Source organism: Chiloscyllium plagiosum, unplaced genomic scaffold, assembly GCF_037043375.1.
Source record: "Chiloscyllium plagiosum isolate Xiang-an unplaced genomic scaffold, Cpla_swu_hap1 HiC_scaffold_9, whole genome shotgun sequence".
In the NCBI taxonomy this organism is placed as follows: Eukaryota; Metazoa; Chordata; class Chondrichthyes; order Orectolobiformes; family Hemiscylliidae; genus Chiloscyllium; species Chiloscyllium plagiosum.
In genome coordinates, this window is record NW_028270147.1 from 54,648,051 (window position 1) to 54,660,235 (window position 12,185).

Consider the following 12,185-nt stretch of genomic DNA (forward strand, 5'->3'; position numbering starts at 1 on the left):
TTCCACAGATTACAAAAAGGAGTGAAATAAAGTTAAAAGTAGCAAATATATATCTCAATGTAAATATAAAATGTCAGAAAATATTACCATTATTTTTCTTCTTGATATTAGAAGATAAGGATTCTTCTCCTGTACTAGCCTTCAACATAAAATTGAAACTTGGCAGTTTACTTTTTATAGGATCAAACAATCGAGGCTGTGATGAACTTTAAACCTTAGATGGTTCTGACTGCTTGGTGAGCTGGGATGGAGTTGTAAATATTAAGTCATAACTGGAAGTTCCTAGCTGTGGAGCTGATCAATAGTTGAATTATAAAGCCTTGCCTCATCTCAAGACTGACTCAAGATCTGCAGTTTTTATCTTGTTTCTACATAAATTCATGCAAAAATCCAGAATGCATCCCCAAGTTTGTATTTTATTCATTCATACAAACCTTTTCTTGTCAAATTTAAATTAGTTATATCACAGACCTAATTCCTGACATGCTGTTATTTTTATTATCAAGTACAACATTCATGATTCCACCAACTGAAAAATCACTTTCTTCCACATAGCATTTCACCACTTTTATCTGAAAAAGTCTTTAGAATATACAGTTTTGATCCTAATTAGACATCTATCCGACTCCTTTTAAAGGTATTAACTAATGGAAATTTACAGGTATTAAGGTGTTAGAGTATTCAGTACATATTTTAAAAAAACCATCAGAAGTAGGAGCCGGCATAAGTCATTAGGACCTCTGAGCATCCTCTGCCATTTAGTAAGATTGTGGCTGATTTTCTTTCACCTACATCATATCCCTTGATTTGCTTAGTATTGAAAATTTACCAATTTCTGGCTTGAATATGCTCATCAGCTGAACATTCAATTTGGAATTCCAGTGGTTCTCACCTCTGCGAGTAAAGTAATTTCTCTTTGACTTAGTTGTTTTCATATTCTAAGATTGTGACCCTTAGTTTTAGAATTTCTTATCAGAGGAAACCTCCTCCCAGCATCTACACTTTCAAGCCCCTTAAGAATTTTACAATTTAAATGAGGTCCACTTTCACTCTTCTAAACTCCAGTCTATTCAAGGGAGATTAATTAGCGAGGTTAGATCTCATGGAATACAGGGACAACTAGCCATTTGGATACAGGATTGGCTTAAAGGTAGAAGACAGAGGGTAGTAGTGGAGGGTTGTTTTTCAGACTGGAGGCCTCTGACCAGTGGAGTGCCACAAGAATCGGTGCTGGGCCCTCTACTTTTTGTCATTTACATAAATGATTGGGATGCCAGCGTAAGAGGTACAGTTAGTAAGTTTGCAGATGACACCAAAATTGGAGGTGTAGTGGACAGCGAAGAGGGTTACCTCAGATTACAACAGGATCTGGACCAGATGGGCCAATGGGCTGAGATATGGCAGGTGGAGTTTAATTGAGATAAATGCGAGGCGCTGCATTTTGGGAAAGCAAATCTTAGCAGGACTTATACACTTAATGGTAAGGTCCTCGGGAGTGTTGCTGAACAAAGAGACCTTGGAGTGCAGGTTCATAGCTCCTTGAAAGTGGAGTCGCAGGTACATAGGATAGTGAAGAAGGCATTTGGTATGCTTTTCTTTATTGGTCAGAGTATTGAGTACAGGAGTTGGAAGGTCACATTACGACTGTACAGAACATCGGTTAGGCCACTGTTGGAATATTGCGTGCAATTCTGGGCCCCTTCCTATCGGAAAGATGTTGTGAAACTTGAAAGGGTTCAGAAAAGATTTATAAGGATGTTGCAAGGGTTGGAGGATTTGAGCTACAGGGAGAGGCTGACCAGGCTGGGGCTGTTTTCCCTGGAGCGTCAGAGACTGAGGGGTGACCTTATAGATGTTTACAAAATTATGAGGGGCATGGATAGGGTAAATAGACAAAGTCTTTTCCCTGGGGTTGGGGAGTCCAGAACTAGAGGGCATAGGTTTAGGGTGAGAGGGGAAAGATATAAAAGAGACCTAAGGGGTAACTTTTTCACGCAGAGAGTGGTACGTGTATGGAATGAGCTGCCAGAAGATGTGGTAGAGGCTGGTACAATTGCAACATTTAAGAGGCATTTGGATGGTTTTGGTGGGATATGGGTCGGGTGCTGGCAGGTGGGACTAGATTGAGTTGGGATATCTGGTTGGCATGGACGGGTTGGACCTTTACGGTCAGTTTCCATGCTGTACATCTCTATGACCTCACAGAACGGTTCCTTCATCTTAGGAATCTATCTGGTGAAGCTTTGCTGCCAAATGTATTCTAGCTTGTATAAGAACACCAAAACTGTACTGTAGAACTAATCTAAACAAGGTGCTAAATAATTCAACTAAACCTCTTTACTTTTATACTCCAATCCTTTTGCAATAAAGGTTAACCTATCACTTACTTTCCCAATTATTGGTAGTAACTGCATGTTAACTTCCTGTAATTTATGTGCAAAGACATACATTTCTCTCTGATTACCAACAGTTCCTAGTCGCTGATTATTCATATTTTAAGTTTTTAAGAGCTTAATGTCTATATTTTTCGTCATGTTCCACTCCTAAGATAAAATCAATGTGTGGATTGCTTCTGTGACCAGCAAACCTCAGCTGACCTTTGGTTCAGAATATCCTGATGAGCTACGTTCATTAAAAATTGTGCTTTCTTAATAATTAGTAAATCAGAACATCAGGCATTACAATTACTATAACGTGTGCCACTAAAAAGTGACATCAGAAATAGAATCTTCAGAGTTGATAGGAACTCATCTAGTTGGTTCGCGATCACTTCTGTAAATATTTAACTTTGCTCCAACAGTTTTCTTCAGTACATTTTCTCTCAAACATTTGCAATTGGAAGCATTGTATCCTTGAAGAGAGAAATTAAAGTTGACATTTCAAATCTAATATGACACGTTAGAAGAATATCAAAGATGAGTTGTATCAGACTTGGAAAAATTAACTATTTTTTCTCTCAACTGATGTTGCCTGACCTGCTGAGTTTCTCCAGTAGTTCCTGTTTTTCTTTTAGATCTCCAGCATCTGCAAAATTTTGCTTTTATTATCCCATTGTAACCTTGTTTGTGTAGGAAGCCACAGTAGATTAATACTACACAATGTAACTATTATTTCGACATAGAACTTGACAGTGAATTATATTATGCTGTTTGTCCCTCGGAATACCATGGCTGAAACTCTCACCACATTTTCAGCTTTTTGTATTAGTTTGCACTCAGGAATTAGAATCCTGGCCAGCATCAATTCTGTCACCATTCATTGGCAATTAATTTTTTTTGACTATGTGTGGGGGGAGTGGTGGTTGGCAGGGGGAGATAGAGAGAGCTGGAAAGATAGTTACTTCATTTTGGTATTGGTGTTTGAAAATTATAGTGTAATCTTATTTGATGGTTGATAGCATTTGGCCACTATATCCATAAAAGTGGAACACAGATCGAAAGCAGTAAACTTTAGAATTACATTTTGGTACTACTTAGCATTGTCATTGAGGTTTTACATTGATCGAACTCTGAACTTCGTATTATTGCATTTCACCATATGATGAAGAGTTTTGGTAAATTTTACTTTTTCTTTTCCTTTTACAGAACAGGCAATATATCATCGACCACGACCTGTAGACCGAGGGCGTAATAAAGAGGAAGGAAAGGACAGTGAACAGACATATTTGCTTGCTCAAAGATTGCAGTCCATGGTAAGTTGACTATATACAATAACAGCAGAATAATAATGTGGCAGCATTTTACACTGCAGTTGTTTTAATGAAGTAAAGTTCTACTAAATATCTTTTCATAAAACTGTTGAACATTACCACATAGAAATCATTCAAACTATTGCACCTTCATTATTGTCCAAGTAGTACTTGATAATACAATGGCAAGTTCGATGTATTAACTTAGCGAAAGAAAAGTGAAAATAAATTAATTTGTGGGTAGTTGGGTAGGGCCGGCATGGAGCAACTGACCCTTGACCAAATGGTTGAGTTTGATCTATCTATAATTTCTTAGATTTTTTTTCCTGACCCTCCTGTGAAGATGAAAATTAAAGAAAACCAGAAATAGTGTCACACTGTGTCACTGCAAGTTCTTTAATTGAAGCAACCTACACTAATTAAATTTCCCTGCAATTTTGCCAGTTTTCTCACATTCTTTCTTTTCAAATTGGTATCAAATGAAATTTTATGTCAATTTTTTTGTCTCCCTATTTGGATGTGGTCAAACATTTTATATTCTAAAATATTCTCCATTTGTTCTTGTGATAACCCTGACTCTGTATAACAATGTGACTCATTTTACAACCAGTTCTTATGTACCAACTCAAAATTGTATAATTTTGGAAATGTGTCTCAGACTTTGGTCTTAATCTTCTTTACTGCAGTGAAAAGAGACTCTCTGGTTTTAAGCCATTCTTCTTACAATTTACCATCCTTTTTATTTTTCCTTGATTCAATGCTTTTTCTAAATTAAATATCTCTTGTATTCCTGCAGTAGCCTAACAAATGTGACTCTCAGATCAAACATTCCATTCATTTATATTATGGGCTATTATAAAAAAGCCCAGAATCTGAATTTGTTTGCCATCTTTTCTGCTAACCTTAATCACTACACTTGTGTATTTACTTACACGCATCCTAAGCCAGTCTTTGTACACTTTTTAATCTAACCCAGTCTAATTTAAAGGTATTCTCCAAACATCTGGAGTGAACTTTTTGCATCAACAACATATGCTAGGTTGTTTGTCATCTTGTAATCTCGTTGATCAGATAAAATCCAATAATAGTTTTTCACGATCTCTGCATTATGCAGAGTCTGTTAAAGGAATTTAAGCTGCAGTATTTCATAACCATGATGGTCATTTTTTCATATGTGGCTTTAAATTGCTATTGACCCTCCATTGTGTATCTGAAACTTGGCTGATGTCACAGGTCAAATTTTTGGTGATTTCTCCATTACTGGATCTACAATTTCTTTTTGTTTTCCTTCCCAATTATTGTTGTAGAAAGATGAAATCTTGTTACAATATGTATGAAATGTCAAAATGAAAACATTTCTCAATTTGTGCAAAGACAAATACCTTGTTAAAGTTATCACCAAACTGAAAATAAGCAGCACTTTTATAATCCTCAATCTTGTGCCAATCCTCACTACTTAGTTAACCAAGATAACATTTTAGGCAATTTGTCAGATTCCAGATATTGTCCTGTTTTGCTTGGTTTTGGTTTTAATGAGTTGATCTCTCAGTGAAGTACAAACACAGTGTTGCTGATTTTCTGGAAGTTGCTGCCGTGCATGGACCTTGAAGGCCAGTGCAGTCATGAAGAAAATTAGAGGGAATGCTGATTAAAAATCTATATGTCTTAAGTCAACAAGCACAGTTTCAGTCCCTGTCCATTTGTAAGGACAAAGTGAAAAAATTAAAGCACAATGCTTGCATTTGATTGCACACAATTAATATACAATTAGCCTTCGGCTGAAGGAGAAAGGCTTGCGTAGAGAGTACTTCAGTATTCTTGGGGAAAATAGGTATCCTTAAACTATCAATAAACCTATTTTTATGTAAATGATTGTCTGTGCATTGATAATGCTTTGGATAACTCTCAGTCGCCTGCTTTTTGTTATTTGTTGAAGCATACCAGAAGACGGCGTGTGCGAGACTCTTGGGGTAACTGGTGTGATGCAAAGGATCTGGAAGGGCAGACTTATGAGGTATTTGGAGTCAAAAGTCTTACAGCAAGATTAATGTCTTAGAAAACTTGCTCCAAAGATTGCAGTGGACTATTGCATCAACTTGCTAGTTGCTGCAGAATATTATAACTGTACAAAATAAGTAAATTTATTTGTTACAGTTGTATTTTGAAGGAAGTAATGGGCTAATTTGAAATAAATATCCAAATCACCCAAAGTTTAGAGAAAATATATTTAGGATTGAAAACAGAGGATTATGATAGAAAAATCAGGCAACAAATGAGAAGAATAGATGCTCTGGGCAGCTGTGTTACAAAATGGGATCTGCTATAGGTAACCTCTTAAGTCCAGGACATTAGTTGTTCTTGTAAACAGACTGACATTCTTATTAATGTTGACTTTAATCTTTGTTCACTTAACCTAACAGATGTGGTCAGAACCAGATATACATATATTTTGCACAAGTACTACTTTAGTCTCATGAAAGGTGGATTGAACAAACACTCAGTGAGAACAGATATAATAACAAAATATCCTGAAAATATGTGCAGATCTGAAGAGGTTGTGACCTTTTATCACAACTGGTTCAAAAGTGTTTACATGGACCTGAAATGCTAATTTTTTTTATTCTCGCGACAGACATTGTCAGTTGATTATTTTTTTCCAAGTTTCCAGCACCTGCAGTACTTTGCTTTTGGCTTGATTCAAATCTTTAGGCTGTTCACTTTTATTGATAATTTAGATTAGATTACTTAGTGTGGAAACAGGCTCTTCGGCCCAACTAGTCTACACTGACCCTCCGAAGACCAACCCACCCAGACCCATTCCCCTATATTTACCCCTTCATCTAACTCTACGGGCAATTTAGCATGGCCAATTCACCTAACCTGCATATTTTTTGGACTGTGGGAGAAAACCGGAGCACCTGGAGGAAACCCACGCAGACACGGGGAGAATGTGCAAACTCCACACACAGTTGCCTGAGGCGGGAAATGAACCCGGGTCTCTGGTGTTGTGAGGCAGCAGTGCTAACCACTGTGCCACCGTGCTGCCCATCATATTGAGTATAAGATTATGTCAGAAAAGCTTAGTTTTACATCGCAATACTAAATAATTAAAATGGTCTGCTTTTTACTGAGAATATAACATAGAGCATGTAAAATTGAGGAGTTGCACACCATACTGACTAGGACTACACAAGCTATCTCTGTGTAGCTATGAAGCAAGCATACAGTTGATAATTTGGAAAATTGGGCTTGCAAATCCTATTGTCAAGGAGCGGGATAGGTCTAACTCATCTGTAAGGTGATAGAGGAGCTGATCAATAGATGGTACTTTCTTGCTAATAAGCTACTGGCTGAGACTCAGTTCAGATTTTGCCAGAACTACTTGCCTTGTGAGCTTGTCCCAACCATTTTCCAAACATGCTAGCACTGATTGCAGAACAGAAATGAAAGATGCTGCCTTTAACATGTAAGCACTATCCAGCTCAGGAAGGCATCAAGAAGACACAGCAGACACCTGACCAACAAAACTATGCAGTAGTTGGGGTCTCAACTGACAGACAGGAAGATAATTGTGTTTTTTTTATTTGTTTATGGAATGTGGAAATTGCTAGTCAAGCCAGGATTATTACCCATCCGTGAGAAGCTAATTGTAGGTAACCTTCTTGAACTGCTCCAGTCAGTTTGGTGTGGGTACTCTCATGGTACTTTTGTGGAAGGAGGTTTAAGCTTTTGACCATACTGCAGCAGTGGATGAACAGTGATTATATTCATAAATCAGGATGGTTTGTGAATTGGGAGGGGAACTTCTCAGTGATGAGGTTACCCAAGGTCTGCTAATTAGATGACAGAGGTTGTGTGTTTGGGAGGATCAGTCAAATAAATATTGGTAAATTTATGCAGTGCATTTTATTAATAGTACACATTACAGTATCTCTGAAAGTAGAGGGCGTGGATATTTTAAGATGGTGAATAGAGTATGTCAAGGGACCACCTTTATTCTGAATGGTGTTTTTAAGCTGCTTAATTGCCATTAAAGCTGTGCTTATCCAAGCAATGGACAATTTTCCATCATATTCCTGCCTTCTAAATAGTGGAAAGACTTTGGGAAGTCAGGAAGTAAATAACTTGCAACTGTATACCTAGTCTCTGACATGCTCTTGTAACCAGAATGTTTGTACAACTGGTCAAGTTTCTGGGGCGGCACAGTGGCTCAGTGGTTAGCACTGCTGGCTCACAGTGCCAGGGACCCGAGTTCGATTCCAGCCTTGAGTGACTGTCTGTCTGTGTGGAGTTTGCACGTTCTCCTCTGGGTGCTCCGGTTTTCACCCACAATCCAAAGATGTGCAGGTTAGGTGAATTGGCCATACTAAATTGTCCATAGTGTTAGGTGCATTAGTTGGGGTAAATATAGGGTAGGGAGTGGGTTACTCTTTGGAGGGTCGGTGTGGACTTGCTGAGCCAAAGGGCTTGTTTCCACACTGTAGGGAATCTAATCTAATGTAATCTATAATTAATGGTGATGCACTCAGGACTTTGATGGCGGTGCATTTCGGTATTGGTATCATTGAAGGTCATGGGGAGGCGGTTACATTCTCTGCCTTTCTGAAGATAGTCAAGCACTTGGTTAATATGAGTGTTACTTGTCACTTCTCAGCCCAAGCTTGAAGGTTGGCCCTATATAGATGCATGCTGGCATGAATGTCTGAATATCTGATTAATTGTGTACAGAATTGAATACTATATACATTAGTGTACATTACCACTTCTGACTCTATGAAAGGGAAATCATTAATGCGGCAGTTGAGGGTGGTTGTGTCTAGGAGACCATCTGCACTGAGAACTCTTCCATCAGTGTCTTAATTTTGAAATAGTTGCTCTGCAATAAGAACAAACATTTTTCATTGTGCTCGGTATGACTTAAAATACTGGAGCATTTTGCCATAAGTTTGTGAGAAGATTTGTAGCTTGGGTGCTCGTTGTTGTGGTTCTGTTCGCCGAGCTGGGAATTTGTATTGCAGACGTTTCATCCCCTGTCTAGGTGACATCCTCAGTGCTTGGGAGCCTCCTGTGAAGCGCTTCTGTGATGTTTCCTCTGGCATTTATAGTGATTTGTATCTGCCACTTCCGGTTGTCAGTTCCAGTTGTCCGCTGCAGTGGCCGGTATATTGGGTCCAGGCTGACGTGCTTATTGATTGAATCTGTGGATGAATGCCATGCCTCTAGAAATTCCCTGGCTGTTCTCTGTTTGGCTTGTCCTATAATAATAGTGTTGTTATAGTGGAAACATCACAGATGACAAGAACACCTATACAATGTCTTCGCCAAAAACGGATACCCGCGCAATTTCATTAACAGATGCCTAAGGGAAAGGCAACGGAACGAGGACATGCCGCAACCCAAAGGACTAGCCACACTACCATCCATCAAGAGCATTTCCGAACTGACAGCCAGACTACCGCGACCACAAGGATTCATAACAGCACTCAAAGCAACAGCCACTCTCAGACAACAACTCACCAGGATGAAGGACCCGATACCCAGCATGAGCAAAACCAATGTAGTGTACAAAGTCCCATGCAAAGACTGCACAAAATACTACATAGGACAAACGGGAAGACAGCTAATGATCCGCATCCATGAACACCAACTAGCCACGAAACGACACGACCAGCTATCCTTAGTAGCCACACATTCAGATGACAAGCAACATGAGTTCAACTGGGACAACACTATTATTATAGGACAAGCCAAACAGAGAACAGCCAGGGAATTCCTAGTGGCATGGCATTCATCCACAGATTCAATCAATAAGCACATCGACCTGGACCCAATATACCGGCCACTGCAGCGGACAGCTGGAACTGACAACCGGAAGCGGCAGATACGAATCACTATAAATGCCAGAGGAAACATCTCAGAAGGGCTTCACAGGAGGCTCCCAAGCACTGAGGATGTCACCTAGACAGGGGACGAAATGTCTGCAACACAAATTCCCAGCTCGGCGAACAGAACCACAACATTTTGGCATAATTTGCAGTGGTTCCTATTGATTTCACTTTTATTAGAGTTTCTTGATATTATACTCTTGACTTAAATCTCACACACTTTCAACTCATAAAATACAATCCCTGCAGTGTGGAAGCAGAATATTTGACCCATTGAGTCTATACCAACCTTTCGAAGACCATCCCATGCCCCACCCCCGATTTTGTTTGATTAATATAAATATGATATGTATTAGTTTTTCAGACATTTCTGGTGATTATTTTATAACATGAGAATGTTCTGTCATGTTAATTTTTACAATATGAAAATGTCTGTGAATTTTTACTGACATTTACACACTTGTGATACTTGATTTTCAAAAAAATCAATGCACGTAGACTTATTGTGTTTAGAAGCAAAAAACAACAAAATATTTAATGTTTTCATCACTTCTCATCATTTTTAATATGTCTTTGTGCAGCAGTGAATGAATGCAGGTGGGATAGAACTGTGGGTGGGCTGCAGGATCTTTTGTCATATCTAGGTGGGGTCCATAGATGCAAATATTTGAGAATGACTAATCAACTATGCCACATGCTTCCTTGCTAGGCTGACTGCCTAACTGTTAGTTTCAGATAGCAAATATCTCTGGATAATTTTAATATAATTTATGAACTTCTAGCATATCACGGCAGAAGAAATGGCCAGGAGGCAGGAGGAAGAGTTGAACAAACCTCCAAAACCAGTAAGAGGCCCTCGCCAGTCGAAGAGGTACAAACTCTTCATGAACTATACTCACGTGATTTTTAAAAAAAAATTCCCACACTAAGAAATCGATTTGCGAAAACCTGAGCATAATATTTGCTTCTTATATGTTAAGCTTGCTTTTGTATTGTGTTTCTGTGGATATTTTTAATTACTGCATTTAAACATGTTATAATACACTTCGAGAGAAAGTGAGACTTGAAACTGGGTCTTCCGTCCCAGAGGAAGGGAAGCTACCACTGTGCCTCAAGAGCACAGATCACCTGTGTAAAATGGACAGGATTTGACACAAATTAACTACTACTATTGTCAGCTGTCAAGCATAAGAGACAGTCTCTGTTTCTTCCAGGATACATTGGCTACATTAAAATTTTAAAAGCATGTGAAATACCATATACTTGGTGTTTCCTTGTAGTTTGGCAGGAAGATTTCTCAGGCTGAGAGTATCTTTGCAGCTGAGATTGAGTTCCTGTGATCAATTACGAAATATTTGAAATTGTTGTTCAACTCTTATAGGTAGTTAAAAATGGGGAGGGTTTTCCATTTAATCAAAGCTGCAGGATGATCTGCCAGAGGAAGTGGTGGAGGCTGGTACAGTTGCAACATTTAAAAGGTATTTGGATGGGTATATGAATAGGAAAGGTTTGGAGGGATATGGACCAGGTACTGGCAGATGGAATTAGATTGGGTTGGGATATCTGGTCGGTATGGACGGTTTGGACTGAAGGGTCTGTTTCCATGCTGTACATCTCTATGACTCTACAGTACCTGTACCAGGAACAACCATAGTAAGCATGTTTTTTTTTGTTTAGGAACCCACTTAATGTTAGAAAAATGTGGTCATTTCTGTTCAAGCATTTGAATTGAAGCAATAAAAGTTAACAAACGATATCACCAGTTCAAATCCTTCTACCTGGGAAACAAAAAATAGCAGAGTTAAACTAAGCAGCTCAGCTGATTCAGACTGAGCTTTAGTGAATTCAAATATCTAATTTGTTCTAAAAGTCTTCTGGGTGAAGTATCTATGGAAGATGCTGCATTTATTAAGGCTTGATAATAGGGCAGAAGATGACCAAAAAGTTGCATGTTAGTTTTGTTTTAGTGAGGCCAGACAAGGAAGCTGTTCATGTTGGTTAAGAGTAATTTTGGCTGTGGCAACTGCTATGTCAGCTTTCTACTATTCCCATGATCACTGCCCCTTCCTCACCACCCTTCTGGTATTTGTCTTTTTCCTAGCTTGGAGGCAGCAAACTTCATTGGGATGGCCATTCAGGGTGTCTAGTTCTGAGAATGGGGATTGACATTGTTTCCCCTCAAAGAAGTGAGTAGTCAGCCATTCTTCTGGTTGGCTGCTCAGTCATTAAAACAAAACCCTAGTATTTCTTAAAATCTGAAGCAAGAGAAAACTTATGTAAAAGTTGATTTGCCCTACCTCACTGTTGTTTATGCATTTGATGATTTAATAATTTGCCTCATTTGCTCTCCGTAGCTCTTTTGACCCTTTCCAGCTTATCCCGTGTCACTGCTTCAGTGAAGAGAAACCAGTAAGAATCTTATCTAAATTCTTCAGATAAAGATGATTTTACTTTGTTGTGTTCTATTTTTAAAATTCTTGTATGCTTGTTGGTAAATAGTGTTTTCATTTCAGGAGCCATTTCAGGTGAAGGTAGCTTCAGAGGCATTGCTAGTGATGGATATGGTAAGAAAAAGGAGCATTCGTTTTTCTCCATGTAATAGAGGTGCACAT

At 38.7% G+C, this 12,185-nt stretch overlaps 1 protein-coding gene across 5 annotated transcripts in view; it reads left to right on the forward strand.

Moving 5' to 3' along the window:
• The window catches only part of mysm1 (Myb-like, SWIRM and MPN domains 1), a 105,460-nt gene that overhangs the window by 51,626 nt on the left and 41,649 nt on the right, over positions 1-12,185 (forward strand). For 4 of the 5 annotated variants that reach the window (XR_015758159.1, XM_043699289.2, XM_043699290.2 and 1 more), the window contains 5 exons: positions 3,585-3,691; positions 5,625-5,702; positions 10,356-10,444; positions 11,928-11,982; positions 12,087-12,137. Coding sequence is in view for 4 of the 5 variants with exons in the window: in XM_043699289.2 (XP_043555224.1) it covers positions 3,585-3,691; positions 5,625-5,702; positions 10,356-10,444; positions 11,928-11,982; positions 12,087-12,137 (380 nt within the window). In the remaining variant the exon portion in view is untranslated. The remainder of the gene's footprint in view (positions 1-3,584; positions 3,692-5,624; positions 5,703-10,355; positions 10,445-11,927; positions 11,983-12,086; positions 12,138-12,185) is intronic. The other variant, XM_043699291.2, reaches the window with a different exon arrangement.